Source organism: Phalacrocorax aristotelis, chromosome 5, assembly GCF_949628215.1.
Source record: "Phalacrocorax aristotelis chromosome 5, bGulAri2.1, whole genome shotgun sequence".
In the NCBI taxonomy this organism is placed as follows: domain Eukaryota; kingdom Metazoa; phylum Chordata; class Aves; order Suliformes; family Phalacrocoracidae; genus Phalacrocorax; species Phalacrocorax aristotelis.
Genome location: NC_134280.1, coordinates 44,386,817 through 44,405,507, shown reverse-complemented (window position 1 = coordinate 44,405,507; position 18,691 = coordinate 44,386,817). Strand labels below are relative to the sequence as shown.

Below are 18,691 nucleotides of genomic sequence, written 5' to 3'. Positions count from 1 at the left end.
ATAATGTTGTTTCAGTATAGAAATTTTATATTCAGACTTCATACTTCATAAATAACCAGTACATCAACACATTGTTAATATATTTTTTTCAAACGTAGGGGATCACAAAATAAAAAATCAGAAATGAAACATACTGTGTGAATACGTGAAGCTGTTTTTGGTGAGAGAATGTTTGAAAAAATAATTTATGTCTGTATTTGTTCCTGAACTGGTTTGAATCTTTGAGTGTTTCAGAATAAATGATAAACATAATCTGCAAAAGGTGGTGGGGAAGCCTGTTATGGCTTGAGCAAGCCATGAGGTCTCCACCTGCCACCTGCCAGAGCCAAGTAGAATGTGTAGAAGAGAGGACTGTTCCTGGTTTTTACAACGTAGTGGCATTTCCCTTTCTTCCCCATTTAGCATCTTTACTGGTTTAAGGTGTTACAAGTCTCACTTTCCTCTGCCTCTCTGTACTGCTCACAGTCCTTCAGCAGCAAAGCTGTCTTTGTCAGCCCGTGCTTGCTGTGGAGAGGGTTAGAGCCGGACCGCGAGCTCGGGGCTGGAGACTGGCTTGCAGGGGCCTTTTCTGCTGACTTAGGCGCAGGAGGAAACCTTAGGGCAAAGCGACCCTCTGCTGAGTGAACGCCCTTGCAGCCCCAGGTGTCTGCACGTGTGGCTCTGCCCCCTGCAAAAAAAACAGCGCAAATGGCATGGTGTGCCTAGTTTGATTGAGACTAAAAATGCTTTATTCAAAACAAAAAAAAGGCGTTTTTTTCCTGATGGTGGGCAGATGAATATAGTGCCTTGGGTGTGGGCGGAGGCGCTGTGGTGCCAGCGTGGCCATGCCCTGCAGAAGCAGCACCCAGCACCGTCCCGGCGAGCTGGCCCCGCCTGTCCTCCCTGCGCACCCTGTCGGCTGCTGCTTACCTGCTTCAGTGCAGACTTGGACTGCTGCGGCTTGCCAGCTAGAAAACTAAGAGTTAGAAGATAAATGTTTGGATTTTCACTGTAGATACGTTCTTTAGTACTGTAAAACTGTTCCATATGTGCCATGCCTGTGGGCTGGTTCTTAACCCTGTAAAACTGTCCGCAGCTGTCAATATCATGAAGTACAAAAAAATCCTTATATAAACTTATTTTAAGTCTCAAACCTCATGAATTATGTTTGTTTAGTTTGTTTGAAACTTGAGGAATTACCAACTGGGGTAATACGGCATATAAGGAATGCAATTTCTAAAACAACTTGAGGTTATACTAATGTAAAAACTTAGTTAAAAAATACTAGCAGTTGTGTTGTCTCAGGATTAATTATAACTTCAAATAAAGCAATGCTCAGGTAGAATGGGAATTATCAAAAACTAATTTTTAAAAAAAGTTTTTTGGATGTTGCCTCAATTACTGGAATTTCATGTCACACACAGTTCATATCCCAAAGGTTTGGAAGAGTTTTTACTGTGGATGTGAGGCTGCTAGGTTGGGAAAATATTAAGGGAAATGGTAAATCATCATGCTGTAAGTGCTGTATCCCCATTTGTTGGGCTTGCAGCATGGGAAGCTGACTTCAGCTGACACTGTGTTGTTCTAGGCATTTTTACTACTTCATGCTAAGACCAATATATTATTGGCATATTTTTCTGGATTATTGGAAAACGCCACCAGGAAGTGTTGGGAAATTGAAATGTCTTTGAAAAAAACCCAAGGTTGAATTAATGCAATCTTCTAGTATATAGACTTTAAATAGTGTGTCAGATCCCTTGTTGTCTAACTTGACTAAAACAGTTTAAGATATATCTGCGTCCATCAGTTTGTATTGTACATAGCTGTGCTGTGCATGCTGTATAACTAAAATTTAGTGAAGGCTTTTGTAGGGTGCCAGCACCCTCTTGTGGGCAGTGTAACAGCAGAGAATTTTTCTTTTCAGGGTGCAAATATCAAAATCTTTTGCAGGTACAGGTGGTGTCTCCACTCTGATCAACTGCTGGACTGTATGTGTGTTTTTGTAGAACATAGCCACTCAACTGAAATACTCTGTTGCTTTGGAAATAGCTTCTGTGATTTGCTGAACTATTTTAGAATAGTGTATCTTCACATTGATAAAGTCACATAAATAGTTTCTTATAACTAGGAGACTATCTGTAAAAGTAAAACCATCCGTTCATGATGGAACAGCTGTGCAGTTTATATGTATTTATGGAAATAAAAGAAAATTTCTTGTAGCGTTAGTCCTTCCTGTTATCCTGATTCCTTCTTACCCATTTTTTTCCTACCCCACTGCTGGTAGTTGAGGGATTTTCCAGTTTTACAGGCACTTCAGGAGGATGGAAGCTGATGCCAGTAGTATCAAGAAAACTAGTGTTTGAAAAGGGGGTTGTAGTGTGAGGTGGTGTTTATGTGGACTAAAATAAACCACTAAAAATAAAATTTAAGATCTAAATTTATAAAAGAGTCTAACAAGATGACAACTTTAGATTTGTTTGCAGGATAAGTCGGGTGTGATAACACAGAAGTTGATTTTAGTTTCAAGCCACCATTGGCCAAACTTTTTGCTGACCCTTTCTGCTAGAAGGTGCAGAGGTTGCAGACTGGGTTCTGCTAAGTAGCTGCTTGTGCCTCTGGGATGTTTCTCCTGGCCCCGGGTACCAAGCAGCTTCAGTCTTGAAATTTTTTTTCCTCCCCACCAGGAATATCCATAATTGTTTTATCCTCCTCCCTTTGCTGGGTTTACACCAGAGTTGGCTCTATGTGTATATACAGTATGGACTATTTTGTTTTCACAGAATCAGAATTTTGTCCCTTTTAAGGTCAGGAGTTGACATTTATAATGTACTTAAATTTGTAAAAGAGAAAAAATACTAACTGTGTTTCCTCTTCTTGCAGGTTGCAGAATCAGCATGTGTCTCTATTAGTTAAAAAGGTAAGCAGGCCATATTTGCAAATATCTAGCAAGATTCTTTGTTTTCAGATTGATTCATTCAGATCATAATGTGGAGGAGACAATTCATCTTAATGTATTTAAGGAGTCATTTAAAACTTTATTATTTTATATATAACTATAATTTATGTTTGTACACTAAACCCCTCAAAAGGTATTTTGAAAGTAGAAAGTATCTTCAGTTTGAAAATAGAGAAAATATTGTTAAGAAATGTCAAACTGTATCAAGTCGATGTACACATTACAAAAAGTTACTTATCCTTCTGGCCACAAACTTGTATCCAATCCATATTAATAACATAAATATGCCAGGCTGGTATGTAGGACTTGAGAGTTTGAGGGTTTGAGCTGAGATTGGTAACGGATTGTGGTGGGAAAGGAGGAAATATGTCCAATTTACAAGTCTGTCTCCTAATGCCAAACATTAACCTACCTGCATGACTCTTCTTTTTATAAAAGAACTTCAAGATTTTTGAGACTTTTTAACCTCCTTTAAAACTATTTTAGATTTTTTTTCAATTAGCTATTATTTTCCTTACGACCACTGGGTAGCTGCATCTATTATTTTAAATGATGATGAAAATACTGATGTTACTGGGAGATCTAGGCTGCTCAGTGTTCTTCTCTGAATGGTTACCACTTTTTTCTTGGAAGCACATCTTAAATACATTTCTGACAGCCATGGGTATTTGAGGAGTCCTTCAGAAGTAATGTAGATTAAAAATTAGATGTTCGATCCTCAAAATAAGCCAGTAAGAACAATAGAGGCAAAGGGTACAAAACTTCATAACAAATACATGTTCCAAAATAGTTTACTGTAGAATAAATCTGCAAAAATTATAAGTTATTTCTAATTTGGAGCTGGGCTTTAGACTTCCTTGGTCAAGGGAGCAACAGATGTAGAATCAATTATTTATATAGTGTAACAGTAGATGGTGCTCTTGGAGGATTTAATCACCTGAGGAGTTGAACTGCAAGCTGAGGCATATGGTATCAGAGCTCTTGGGGTTCCTGGTGTGCAGCCAGCAGCTTTGTGTTTTGAGATTTGCTGTGCTGAGCAAATGCTCAGTCTGTAATTAGCCTGTGCAAATTCAAGTGGTTGCTGCTAATTTATATTCGTTCTTGCAGCACACAAAACTTAAAGGAAAACTTGCTGTTGTCTTGTAATGCCATGCTCATGCTTGAAAAGTACATGAATTGCATGTGGGGAAAAAAAAAATCACTAAGTGCTTACAAAATACAATGTGTGACTCTTCAAAGAGTGTATAAAGTCAGTTGATAAGAATGGTCAAATCTGTAAGTAAATGAGATTCGCAAGGGTATTTTTGGTGCATAGAGATGTTCATGCAATATATTTAAAAAAAGTAATAGTTTTATTTTGTGTTCAGTGATAAAACTATTTTTGTCCTTTTTCTCCTTTCCTTAGCAGCTTTCCAGCTTTTCTGATTTGAAGTGAGTCTGGTGGGTACCTAAAGATGTGATAATTATTTGTATGAGTTTTGAGAAGAGTGCTGGGTGAAGGAGACACTTGCTAAGTGCTGTGTCTGGCAGATGGACTGCAGCATGGCCTCGAGCCCCGTGGTGCTAGGGAAACTAAACAGGAAGGGGCTGTAGGTGCCACAGCTACAGGGTCTGCAGGTGGAACTTGCGATAGACAGGGTTTTGTCACTCAGTATTTGCAAGCCTTAAATCCACAGAAACCTAGGCTGGCTTTGTTCCAGTGGTCTAGGTGGTAGAGGAGAGAATTGAGAAGCTACCGAACTTTTCCATCAGTCTTGCTGTGTAGCCTCTGGTTTCACTTGGGTTAGGTTACCTCTGGGGTTTTGATGGAGGACACCTTAGTTGTTTAGTGTCTCTGGGTTCCTAATTCAGTGATGCAGGTGAGATGGAAGTATTTGAAATGTGTAGGTACGTAACCGACATCCCCCTGGGAATTGTTTTTTCTTTGGAGATAATGTAATCCAGTTTCTCCGTGATGCCTCTATGGGTGTCGCATTTGTGAAATACAAGATGTTCCAGGATTTACTGCTTCCCAGGTGCATGTTAGAATTGAATGCCACACTTTTTTTTTTCTGGCATGTCGCATTTGCCTCCTTGCATTCAGCTTTTAACCTGCTTCGTTCTAATATTGCAGACTCAATATTTTTGGATATTGAATATTGAATCTTATGTATATTACAGATTGCATATTTTTTATTTCCTAAAACTGTTGTTAATGTGCCAACTGCAAATGAATGTAGTGGGTCACTAAGTTTCTCTCCCAGCTGCATTGTGTATGTTCCTTAGTCAGTAGTCAGATTTTAGAGACTTTTTTTCTGTATTGAAAACTGTCATTCTTCAAGCTAAAATTATCTCAGGTCTTCCTCCTGATTCTCATACCCTAGAGGCACTTTGCTTTGGGGAGAGCAGTGGTCAGTAGTGTAGGAGCTGCTTTGGAGAGGAGAGCTGCAGGGGTGAGCTGGTGGAGCCTGTTTTTCAGTCTTTACACCAAGTCCTGTAAACCAAATCTCTGTCAGTTTAGGGCAGATAAATTAGTTGTTGAAGAAGGCAAAATAGCTTTTGAACTTTCAATACCTAATGCAGCAACTCTTTCCAGAAAGAGAAGAAGAAATACACACTGTGGTGAGAACAAGGTGGTGAAAGTTTCAACAGCTGGAATAATTATGGTAAAGAACTCAGTGGTTTCACAGGCTGCTTTTTTGCTTCTTACAAAGTATGCTGTTTACTGAAATAGAATCACAGGATTGTTTAGGTTGGAAAAGACCTTTAAGATCATCAAGTCCAACCGTTCACCTACTACTGCCAAGTCCACCACTAAACCATGTCCCTAAGCGCCATGTCTGCACGCCTCTTAAATACCTCCAGAGATGGTGACTCAACCACTTCCCTGGGCAGCCTGTTCCAATGGCTGACAACCCTTTCCGTGGCGAAATTTTTCCTAATATCCAATCTAAACCTTCTCTGGTGCAACTTGAGGCCATTTCACCAACTTTGTTGCCCTTCTCTGGACACACTCCAGCAGCTCAATGCCTTTCTTGTACTGAAGGGCCAAAAACAGAACACAGTACTCGAGGCACAGCCTCACTGGTGCCGAGTACAGGGCGCGATCACTTCCCTACTCCTGCTGGCCACACTATTCCTGACACAAGCCAGGATGTTGTTGGCCTTCTTGGCCACCTGGGCACACTGCTGGCTCATGTCCAGCTGGCTGTTGAGTAACACCCCCAGATTCCAGTCTCCTGAACTCAGGAACACACTGAAGAAATCTGTGGAGCTTGCACCTGGAAACATCCCCTGCTGGAAGATGTTTTTTGTCCTGTGAGGTTTAATCTGCAGGCAGGATTAAAAGATAGCTGCAACCCCCTGTCTGTGCTGCTGTTCCACAGGACCCACAGGTTGAACATGTGTTCAGGTGGTTGCTCAAATTGGGGAAACAGTATAATATCACAGTATCCTGTAATGTCACATGTTGCTTTTGTGTTCATAAAAAGGCTGGAAAATGCTACAGTTAGTGTTGACATTGGGAAGTTTCTCAATAGGACTTGGCATATAAACTGTCATATGGAAAATATGCCACTAAAACTTTGCGCTTTGAGATTTGCGTATTTGTGTATTCCTGCTACTCACAAATATGTTTTTGCATTTCTCGGCAATGTATGAAATACACAACTAAGAAGGCAAGAAGCAATTATAAAGGATGCTGAAGGCATCTTGTTTTCATGCACTAGGATATATAAACATTCCCTTGCTTAAGTCGCTTATTTCTGAGATTTTGGTCTGGCCTCAGCCTTATACATGAGTTGCGCTCCTTTTCCAATAACAAAAATAAATTTGCCTTTCCACAGCCTGTAGTGAGGAATCTTCAATACTGTCCTTCTGAGAAAGCTGTCCTTCCTTGCCCCTTTCACTTACTAAAGGGTTAATTGTCACATGTGCCTCTTGCGGCAGGTAGGGATGAGCTGCAGCATTTGTTCGTCTTTGTTCATTGGATTGTGCGGCACATCCTGCGGTTTGAGGGAAGGGGCCTCAGCTAGGTGACGAGTGCAAGGCAACACAGGGGTAACCCTCCTTTCGGGAATACATCGCTGCCTTGTTAGGAGGGAACGAGGGGGTGCAGCAGGCTGACAAGCTGTGCTGGTGGTGGCCAGCTGCAGGTGTGTGCATGGCATCTCTTCTAGCCATGGCTCTCGGCATGGGGACCCTCTTCAGCGCAGTTTGGCGGCGCTGTAAACGGAGGAGGAAGAAACGGTCAGAGCAGAAAGGTAGTGTTTTAATTGCTGTACAGTCAAAACAAAGTGCTGTGTGTGTGTGTCATAAAAGTACAAGTTTTCAGGTGAGGTTTGAACCTTCATTGCTAAGTGCGACTTCCCTGTGTTCTATTTGGATTTATAGAGTAAAAAGAATGTTTTGGACAGAATCCTTCAAAAATTCTCAGCATTTTATTGCACTTAGCTTTCAAAGTTTGGAAGGAGAGTACATTTTGACAAATAAGAAACTTCTCTAAAGCTGCAGCTTTCTGACTTCTACTTCCTCCTAATAATAGTTTTGTTTCCTCTGTCAGGTTATGGTTTTTTGTATATATGACATTCTCTCTTAACATAAAACATGGGGTAGCCACTAAATTTTCCGTACAAGGGGTATCTAGTTTTTCCTCAATGATGAGGATAAACCAAGGTAGTGGTTAAGAGTCCTTCACAACTCTTTTTTTTTTTTTTTTTTTTTTGTTTTGCATAGTGAATACACAGAATATTCAAACAAAAGAAATGCAAGTTATATCTCTCTTTTTACTCATGTCTTAGGTACTTGCTATAGCCAACATTTAGTTAATCTTTCAAGTTGTCTCTTGGGGAAATAAAAGCAAATAGTATTGTGTTGGCTAGTACATTTTGAAGTACTTCTGGTGTTATTTCCAAAGATAGGAAGACTCTATGGGAAATAGAGATTTCAGAGACAGGAGAGAGAATTGTAAATATACTGTACTTCATTATTCCATTTAGATGGTTTTGTGCTGTTTGACGTGGCTGGCATGTAATGCATTTAGAAAGGGAAAGCTTTTTGTAGTGCTGCTGTGGTCTAAATATTGCAGGGTGTGCTGCTATGCAGAATTACTTGGCTTTGATGAGTGTCTTTAGCTAACAGCTGGATTTTGGTTTGTATCTCCATGTTAAAAGCAAAAATCCCCTCTACTACACCAGCATAGTACAGTTGAAACCTGAATTTATTTTAGCAGTATACCTGAGAGAAAACAGTTCATGCAGCCAAGAAGCTGGCTTTCTCTACAGTCCTATTCATCATACAAAATGCTGTATATGCACTGACCCAAATAAGTTAACTATTATTTATGTAACTTATTCTTTTTATTTTTGAAAGCTCTGTAAATCTCTGAGCGACAATTAAGCTTTTTCCTTTATTCTGTTTTTTTCCCCAAAAGTAAAGTTTTTCCAGCGCTCTGAGAGCGTTACTCTAGTTGTGTCACTTACCCCAGAGCAGGTTTTTAGGAATTAAGTGTGAGAGTTTGCTGATGCCTGCTGTCCGAGGCAAATGCATGGCTTCAGTGGAGTCCTCCTGGAAGCTGTCCTTGCTCAGATGCCACTGGCAGTTACCAAACCTCGATGCTGAAGCAGTGCGGAGACTTTGCACCTGTAGGACCTGAGAGATTTCTGGATGTCTGTTGCTAAATGGATTATTTACAGGCAGTGAATGAGTTTATTATTGCAGTTTTACTGCATTATGAAAGCCGCTCGAATAAAAGTTTGGAAGTCAAAGAAATCAAAAAGGCTGTTCCTTCTTCATAGCGAAATGATAACTGAATTACTAATTGTTTCAGAAGTAATCAAGCATGCCCTGGCAGGAGAGGAAGTTCTTTTCTGTATTGGGCAGCCTGGGTTCTGAGTCCTTTTTCTGAAAAAATTTACTCCCGTTTCTGAAAGCATATGTGGGCCCTGTTTATGTGGATGGGCTTTTAAATGATTTTTTAAAATTACGTTCTCCTGTACCTCTGGAAGCCAGGTGAAAAATAAAAAAAGAATCCATGGGCTACAGTCAGAGCAAATTTGGAATATTAGTCTCCTAATTAATATGTGTACAAAAAGTGCTGAGAAGTTCATTCTCTGCCCCCCAGCTAAGTACCGTCTCCTACATGTTATACGTACTGTTGGAATATTACTCGCTAGGAAAAGTAGATGTTATTTGGTCTTCATTAATAATTACATCTACTTCATTATCTTCAAAGTATTTTTGACTTCAAGAGGGTGGTTGTTAGAAGCTAGTTGTAATGGAAATCAGCAATGTGTTACTTCTTAAAAAATGCAGGCTCCTTGCTGCAGTGATGTGCCTGGGATAGGGGAGCCATAATGAAAAATACACAGCTTCCCAGCATAGCTTCCCACCCATGGTGCTCTAAAAGAGACTTCAGATGTACTTTATTCCTTGCTTTAGATGTCAAAAATTGAAGCCTAGCCTTGATAGGATGGTTTTAGAGTAGGGCTGAATAGGGTCAGTCTAGATAAGTTGCGCAGTTGTTTGCCAAGCAGAGGGAGGAATCTAGGAATGCTTGTGGAGTCCGTGAACCAAGAATCTCTATCTGTTAATGTAGTGAAATATTATATATATGTTAGTAGTTCTTTTTTCATCTCTTCCCTGCTTGGGAAGGTGGTGTACACACGGCTTTGTACACAGCACAAATGTGCGTTGTTGAGTTGAAACTACGAGATGGGATCATGTAGGTGGCACAATCCAAGCTGATACACTCTCCTGAACCCTTCCTGCTCCATACAGGTGAGTTTCGGTGCCTGCAGCATGACGTCTAGGGAACCAAAGCATGGGAAAGTATGGGCTGGAGACGCAAGCTTGGTAGGCAGTCAGCCAATTCAGCCAAGCTTACTAGTCTGGGGTCTGTGCTAGGTGACTTTGGCAAAAGAGCAGGTCAGTGAGGAGAGCAACACAGGAGTAATGTGCTGTTGCAGTCCTGGGTGCTAGAGGGAGGTGCTGAGCACTGCTCATTTTTCTCAGGTGTATTTTTTTTCATAAGGCAAGGATTGGGAAAAAATGTGGTCGTTACACACCAAGAATATAGTTAGCCTAACTCTTAAACACATATGGCTAAACCTTAAAAGGATGCAAACCCTTCATTAAAAAATGTGGACAGACAGCTTTGTGTCATTCAGCTGCATTATTTATTAGTCTAGCATCACATCTCTTATGTGCCTTACAGGTCCTCTGTCAGCTGTCTTTCCTGACTGTTCATCTTACTGGATGCTTCCAAAATCTGTTTAGCACACTTATTTAATTTAAAAAAAAAAATCAATCTGTGAAAATTCTGTTTCTTATAAACTTCAGTAATGCCACCAACAGTCTGCATTAATTTATACAAATATTTATGCAACTGGAGTTCCTGTTTACCTATGCTTTCAGCAGACAGGAGCTTGCTTTTCCTCTACTTCAAGCTGGAGGAACAGCATGTTCAGCTGTGGGGATGTGGTGCTGAGCCTCGACCAATAACCCAGCTCTTCAGGATTGTTTATCCCTCATACTGCAGCGAGAGGCAGCTGTCCAGTGTATCTCACTTCTGGCTCCACTCAGGTAGCTTGCTGATCACCTCTGTAGTAATTCAAACATGAATTGTCCAAGTCTCTTGTCCTTGAGCAAGCTGTGGTGCTGCAGGAGCAACTGGAGTCAGTTTGATGCGCTAAATAAGGTGACAATTATTTACAAGTCCTGTTGATTACAGTAAACTAATTTCCTCTTGTTACACTGGAGTTACGCTGATGCTATGTACTGCAAATGTGGCACTATAGAGAAATGTTTCCTTAGCAGCTCTAGTGCTTCAGTAAGAACATCGGTGATTTGTTGGTTTTGTCACCAAGGCTAAAACTAATGGAAAAATTAAGCCAGGTCTGAGCCTACCTAGCAAAGCACCAAGACTTGTGTTCAGTCAACAGCCAAGTATTAATAAACACTTAAGCTTTAAGGAGCTTCTGAGTAACAGCACAGACCAAAGCAGCTGCTGTGCCTGCTGCCCAGTCTGTGCTGCAGACTTGGCTTGTTTTCCTACCCTCTGAGTTTGGGCAGCAGCAAATGTGAGTTTCGAAAACTGTTTGTTAGGACAGTGGTGACACTCTGTGGTCTGTGAGGGATGAACACCGCTGGGCATCACGCTTTAGAGGGTGATAAATGAAAAGGAGAGGTAATTTCTTCCTATTTTTCTTCTAATTTGGCCTTGACCTGAAACTTGCGTCAGCTCTCACTCTACGAAAACCTTGCTGGCCTGGCACAGTGATAATTGTACTTAACTCTGGTCACAGATAAGAGTTTCCCACCCACCTTCTTCTTTCAATCTTTATTCAGTTATGTGGTGGAAGTGCGGACTTTTTAAAATTGAAGTGAAGCTACCTGTGGTCTTTAGGAATACCTCAACTGCCTAAAGCCTTTAAAGTGTTTTGTTGTCTTGGGAGTATTTTATTTTACTGTTTCATACACACTGAAACAAATAATTCTGGAAAGAATCTTTACTCAAAAGGAAGATTATTTTTTCAACAGTCTTCTAGGTCCTTTCTCTAATAATTAACTATTTTAAAGGAAAATTTATTCTGAACTGGTACTCACGCATGGAAAACAACACCTTTTGCAACACAGTACTTTTAGAAGCATCTTACCTTTTTTCAAACATATTTGAAATGCTTGCTTTTCAAACAGTAAATATGCTCTGGTTTCTTCAGTTAAAAAATATTATTTATCACTTTGTTTTTGTTGTCTTTGCTAATCAGTTCAAAGGAAGGTGTATTAAGTCTTCATGCTTGCTTCAGTTTTATGTTTTAAAACCCCAAATGTGGTTAGGAAGTACATATAGTTTACATAATGTACCCTGTACAACGTATAATGTACAAGCACTGGCAGGGGTAGTCTGAAAACAAGCGAGCATCCCTTTCCCAAATTCAGCATGATGTAAAACAGGCTGGTAACACTATGGAGGTGTTGGAGTTTGATTCTGATTCCGAAATGCCTCATTGGTCCATGCTTGGTTGTCATGAAATATGTGTCATCACGATGAAGTAAAATACTGGTGCTTTCATGATAATGCATAAACATTATTTTTGTAGCCCACAGAAAAAATTTCACCTCTTGTAGACACCATTTTTATACTTTTTCAATACAGCTGGATTTTTAATAGATGTTGGCTGTAGTATATGATCTGTGTATCTACACAGAATGAGGGTCACTGCTTGTGTTACTGTAGAGAAATGTTTCCTCTTAACTGCTATAAATAACTGCATACTACTGTCCATAATATACATAATAAATAATTGGGTTGATGGTAATACTAGTATGCCAAAAGTTATAGCCTCATTGATAGTACAGAGTTAATTAGGATTGGAATCAGGCTTTCTCTAAGGTAATAGGAAAGCAAATTTAAGCAGCTTTTATAGAAAAAATAGAAGTAGCCTGTTCAGCAAAAGTTCTGCTTGAATTTCTAATCTCTTTAAGGCAGAAAGGCTTATGTGATTTGTGAGAACCTCTCCCCTCTCTCTGGCCATCTGCTTTAGTAAGGACAGTGATCAGGTGTGAGAGGAATGCCCAAGCTGGTGCTGCCACAGAGGAAGCATGGTGCGCTTTGTCATTAAAAACTAATGAGCCAGGCATTTCCAGGTCTTATGAGGACCTGGATCAGACAGGGGCGTGGTCTTGCTCACCTGACGGTAGCCTGCCTTGAGCTGTTGCATTGCAGGGAGCCTGGCTGATGGCAGAGGTCCTCTCGAATGTGTGGTCCTAGTGTCTACTCTGAACATGAGCATGGGTCAGATTTTTCTGAAGTGGTGTCTTCTTTCCAAAGTCTGTTGATTCCCAGCTGCGACTGGGGAAATCTCAGCAGCTTGGTGTCTCTGGCTCTTCCTTTGTGCAGGACTCCAGCAAAAAGCAAAGTAAGGCACCTGGTGTCCTGTCCTTTCCTCCCGCTGTGCTGTCGGGCATGCACATCCTACATGATAGTAGTTGTTTCCCAGCTGTGGGCAATTCTTTTGGCTTTCTCTGGAAAGTAACTGTTTTCTCTTCCCAGTTCTCTCACTCATCCCTTCTTCCTCAATAAATATTTCTGTTGTTCGTTGGTTATTGCTGGCACTTGTGTACTTGGCATTGATGCAAGCATTGCTGTTCCAGTCCCCAGTGACGGTGGGTCTAGAGACAGGTGGTACTGTGAGAAAGCCAATAAAACATGCACTTGCCAAAGTTAAATAATACATGCATTTGCAATTTCTTGCTCAGCATAACACACTAGCGTAGCAACACAATCACCTGCAGTGAAAAGGCTTGTAATTCTTTTGGTACTAAGCAATAGAGGTGGCTCTGCTGCCCCGTTCAGCACAGTGGGGTGTGTTTTGGTGTATGGATGAAATCCAGAAGGTGTTGAAGTCAGGAAGAGAACTCTGATCAACTCCCACTTGTATGTTTGAAAGGCTTTTCTGGCTCCTAAACTGTATGTAAATGAAGAGTGATTGAGGCGACTTGTTTGTTTTACTCTGCTTAGTAAAACACGCCTGTTTATGGGAACTTTAGTTACTGGTTTCTTTGTTCCCCCATTATTGCACTGGGACAGATGCTGTCATGAGACAGGGACTGAAGTAAAGTAGCTAGGACTGTGGCTGCTGTAGCCTGCTTCTGGGATAAAACATGATGGGAAGCTCTTCACTCCCCTCAGGTCATCATGAGTATTTTGGCTCAGAAGAGGAACAGCCAGCCTGCAGTATGTCAGTGGTCCTCTGATGCTAAAGGGATGGGCATTGGGGTTGGAGCTGTCTCGTACTGTGTCAAGTGAAGCATGAGCATCTTAAGGGGTGAAGCCTATCAGTTTTAGTGGCATGGCAGGAAGCATAAATGGTATGTTAAAAGGTGTTTGCAAGGTCAGCAATGTGATGTGGGCTCACAGCCCTGCTGTGGGTAGCAGTTTCTAGGACCGTTGGGCATTGCAGCAGGAGAGAGCTTTGGGGTACATTTGAGAGGATAATATTACAGCTTTCTGGGTACTTACAGAGAGCTCATTCCTGGTGTGATATTGCTCACACAAAAGCCTGGTGGGACAGCCGTGGCTGATGTCTTTGTGGCATGAAGTTCAAATTGGCCTCCCAGCCATATGGGAGTGGTGATGGAGCTGGGCTGGGCTGAGTGTGAAGGACTGCTCAAGTTTTCTGCGAAGCGATAGGGATGGAGGAAGGAGGGTAACCTGCTGCATAGAGGATGAGTATGTGTACATGTACCCAGGCTGGTAGAGACCAGGCTGGTCTAAGAAGCTCTTTGCATATGCGCATGTTACCTGGAAAACAGGATTTGTTACAGACCAGAGGGGAGGTTGTAGTACACAAGGTGAATGATGACAGGGACATGGAAGAGGGATTGCTGCTCTGAAAAAGAGTTTGCCTAAAGCTTTGATGCATGTAAGATGGAGTTTACATAGTCATTTTGTACATAGTGTGTGGATTAAAAAAAAAAATTGTGGAAATTCCGTGATTTGTTTTAGATGCTCCTGGGATTCCCGGGAGACACAGTATGCATGGGTCAAGTATTTTAGCTCTGTGCCCCTTGAAATTCTGCATTGCTGGTGACAAAATTAGCGGGGAGTTTTAATGCTTGTCGTGTCATATTTTTAAGATCTGCTTGAGTTTATGCTGTCTGGCTAGTGGGGCATCTGAGCACCTTTGTTGGGCTCAGAAGTATGGTTTTGCATCTTTTGTCACTGCCTTTCCTCCCTGTTTGTGCAGAATCCTCTTAGTTACTTAAATTGGTGTCTTTTCCAGACAGGGCTGGGGAGTGAAAAGGAATCATCTTGCCTGAGCAAAGACACTTGTTCAGGTCACAAACAGGGATGATCATAAACGTTTTGTGGTGGTGGTAGGAAATTCAGAATATCTGCAGGCATGTGGGCTTTGTGAAACAGCATGTGAAATGGTGACATAGCATTCTACTATTAGAGACATAGCATTGTTTAGTGTAATGATTGCTAAAGGCAGTCTTCATTTTCAGTAAGGGCTGTTTAGCTCCTGCTGTGAAAAATAAGCTATGAAGATCGCTAATAATAGTATCCTGAGGATTTGTTTAGTTGAAGATAAACAGATTTCATTGTTTTAAATTACTGAATAACAATATTTAGCAGGGATGTTAAAGTTGCAAACTTACACATCTATGTGTATATTTTAACATCATTCTTCATTTCTCAGTATCTGATATTTATTTTTGGACTACAAGTTTCTTGATGTTTCTGATATACACATTTAACGTTTACATTTTAATCAAGTATGTGCAAGTGGTTGCAGTTTTACAAAAACCTGTATCACAGAATCATGTTTTTGGAGTGACAGTTTCACTGGGTAAGTCATGCAGTTATTTTGTCCTGAAGTCATCATCTGGCAGATCAGTGGTGAAGTTTGAGTGTGTTGATCAATGGTTCAGCCAGCTGTTTGGACTACAGGGGTGATTAGCGCTGCTTCTTTGGCTGTGGTGCTGGAGGAGGACTGCACGTGCATCATCCCTGTGGGTTATACTACAGTCAAGCAATTAGCAGCATTTGTTTCTGTATCCCTACATATTATCTTTCATTCTTGGATGGAATTTTTTGTGAGATTTTCTTTTCCTTCTTATGCTAGCGAAGATAAAACCAAATTGACTTTAAAAAGAGCAACGGAACAATGCAGTTCATTTTATTTGGTGTTTAGACCTGGACTCTGGATTTGCACCATGCTTTTGCATGCTTTGCATGAAGTGTCTACTAAAATAATAAATAGGGGTGGAATGGCTAGTTTCTTTTTGCAAAACTTGGTAAATACATATTATGCACTGGGATTACTGTAGTATGCAAACTGTGCATTAAGAACATCATCAGTACAGAGTTCTGCCTTTCGTTTACTAGCTAAAGCAGTTTTAATATAGAGTGGAATTAAAGCTAGATTTTCCCACAAGAGGTGGGAAGAGAGATGGAACAAATTCATTGTTATGGAGCAGGCATTTGGCTACATTAAAATGAGTGTTGATTTTATTGTGTCAACCTTATCAGGTGGCCATGTTGGTTTATATAGTTCCTCTTCTTGATAACTTTTGACTCTGTTGTCTGATTTCTGTCAGTGCTGACACTTAAAGAAGTCTCAGAGCATTGAAGTTCCTCAATATCTGACGTTGGCAGCTGTATGAGAGACAGATGTGTCCTCACTGAGGGAAGGGCAAAACTTAGTATAATAGAGCAAATACGTTAGTCCTGTAAATTGTGCAAGCCCATACAGCAGTGTGAAACCAAGCATCATCTTTTATGCCACCTACCTTCCAGTGTTGCCAAGCTTTTAAAGGCACAAACGACCTCTGCTTCCCACCCTGTTCTCCCCGTCCATCCAGCTGCAGCCTCAGCCCTTGATTTCACAAGGCATTACCATTCCTGGCAGTATCCTCTTAAGACATCACCATGCGTCTCTTCTTCCTAGCCACAGCACCCAGGTATTTTTGCTGGTACCAGCAGGGATGTACTGGTGGTGAGAATCAGTTCCCTCATCTGATCTGGCATATGTGACCACAGCCTTGGGCTGAATTGGGTATTGCTTGTTCTGCCAAGTCCTCAGTATCCTGAACAGTTATCCAAAAGTATCCATGCAGTTGTTAACTTCTAAGATATGTACAGCGTAAGTAAAATGTCCACGGGTAATTAGAATTGATAATGTCCATGGTAAAAGTCATCTAAGTAAAATACTGAAACTCTGCTGGGGGATAATTGTTGAATTATTGAAAATAATTACAGAAGGTTGACATTTTGCCCTGTGATTTCTGTGGACTACTCATAGTTTTGGAGTAGGGTAAAAGATGCACTTAAAAGTTAAGACTTCAATCTTAATTTAATCTGATTGTCAGCAAAAGGAATCAAAGTTTACAAATGTTACACAAGACTAGATTATCACAGAATGATTTTGCACTAGTACTGGGCTTTACTCTCTTTGGGTACTTTACAAACATTTAATTGTGGTAAAGAATCAGCAGAAAATGAATGCATTATATTAAAAAAATTGCAATGCAGTATGTAGCATTAACAACTAAGAATTGCACTTTCTTCAGGAAAGCTGAGAGGCAGATGCACAACAGATTGACAAGTACAAGACAAATTCCCATGGTTTGATCCACTCCACTGTAAGAATGCAGAGCCCATTAATGCTCCACTACTTTTTCCTCACTGTAATAACGGATCTTTAGTTAAAAGTGTAAGTCCCTGCGTGGTTTTGGCGTTCAGTCCTTCTTGTTGGAACACTCGTGACAGTATGAGATTGGTTCTTCCTAATCCAGTTCATAATATCTGTTGGTTTCTAGGTAATTGCTCCAAACTGGGATAATGAAAAAAACAAAACTAAACAAAACTACAAACCCATCACCCTTAAGTTAGTGCTTTTGATTTGGATAAAAGTGGTGCCTTCTTTCAAACCAACTGCTAGGTAGATTACATATTTCGCATGTCAGATGCTTGTAATCACCTTTAGGTAAGTCTCTCTTGAAACAAAAGTCCGTGTGGTTAATAAAATCTATTTTGCCACAGCCAGATAACCTATATGTAATACCATCTGAACATTTCAGTTCATAAGAAAATCCACATCCAGGAGAGGGGGTTACATTGCCTACTCTGTCCTTTGCCTGATATGGGGCTTCATCTTCTGGTTGGTGATGTTCATCTCAGTTTTAGGAGGGATCTTGGGTCAGGATTTTACCAACCCAGACATTCATCAGTTTGGTGCTGAGTAAAAACACTGCATCTTCAACATTCTGACTGCTTAAATTGTCTGTGTAGTAACCTGCAGAGTGGTTTTGACGTTATTTTGGAGTTAAAAAAAATTGTAGTGACATAAAGTAGTTTACGTACTCTTTCAGATAAAAAATATTGTAGCTCGTCATACAAACCCCCAAATTCTTGCAAACCTTGTCGAATTTTGCAGTTCCACAGGCTGTATGGCAGCTACAGAAATAGGTATTCTGGGGAAATACTATGTGAGGATTGAACAAAACCCATGGATGGCCCAAAGCAAAGCCAAAGTGCCCAGGCTGCTGCATTTAAAGGAGATTTAATGCTTTACTTTGTATGCAGGTACCTTAAAGCTTAAATATCCCACTCTCTGTTTTCCAGACAGAAGCAGTCTCCGCCAGCCAAGAAACCAGCAAAAATATTTCACAATGGATGTAGATGATGAAGAAAACATGAGTAAGAAACGCTTATTTACACAGTAATAATAGTTTCTGAAGGTGACTTTTTCTCACAAGCACAGGGACGACTGCAAAGAAACTTAGAAACTTCAGAAGCACAAATTAAAATTATTTCTTTACATGTTTTAAAATACAGTATAGAAGAGTGCATCAGAACTTTCGCATTAAAAGTGTTATAAGTACACATGGTTATATGCTACTCTAGTTATACCTTGTGTCTAATATTTTTTTTTCCAACAACTGACTAATCAAATTAAATATTTTCCTGTTTTGAACCAGCAATGAAGAAGAGAGGGAGAATACCGGTGCTGCTGTTGCTGAGGGTTAGGGACCAGTCAGAAGGGAGGGGTGAGACAAAAGAGATGGACTTGAAGCATATAAAATAAGTGAGGGAAAACAGAAATGGAGGAAGGGAAAGCAAAAGGAGGAGCTAGAAGAGCTCCCTGCAGGTCTTGCATGACTGAATATTGTCGTTATGCTGTTGTTCCAACCCTGAGCTACTGAATTAAAGTGTATTTAAACTCAAAAAAAGTCAAATATAGTAATCACTTGATACAAAGGGCTGCACGG

At 40.5% G+C, this 18,691-nt stretch overlaps 1 protein-coding gene across 3 annotated transcripts in view; it reads left to right on the top strand.

Annotated features, from left to right (window-relative positions):
- Positions 1-18,691, top strand: part of ADARB1 (adenosine deaminase RNA specific B1) — an 88,623-nt gene that overhangs the window by 19,454 nt on the left and 50,478 nt on the right. For all 3 annotated transcript variants that reach the window (XM_075094210.1, XM_075094212.1, XM_075094211.1), the window contains exons 2-3: positions 2,860-2,896; positions 18,045-18,119. In XM_075094210.1, the coding sequence (XP_074950311.1) occupies positions 18,092-18,119 (28 nt within the window). In that variant the 5' untranslated portion in view covers positions 2,860-2,896; positions 18,045-18,091. The remainder of the gene's footprint in view (positions 1-2,859; positions 2,897-18,044; positions 18,120-18,691) is intronic.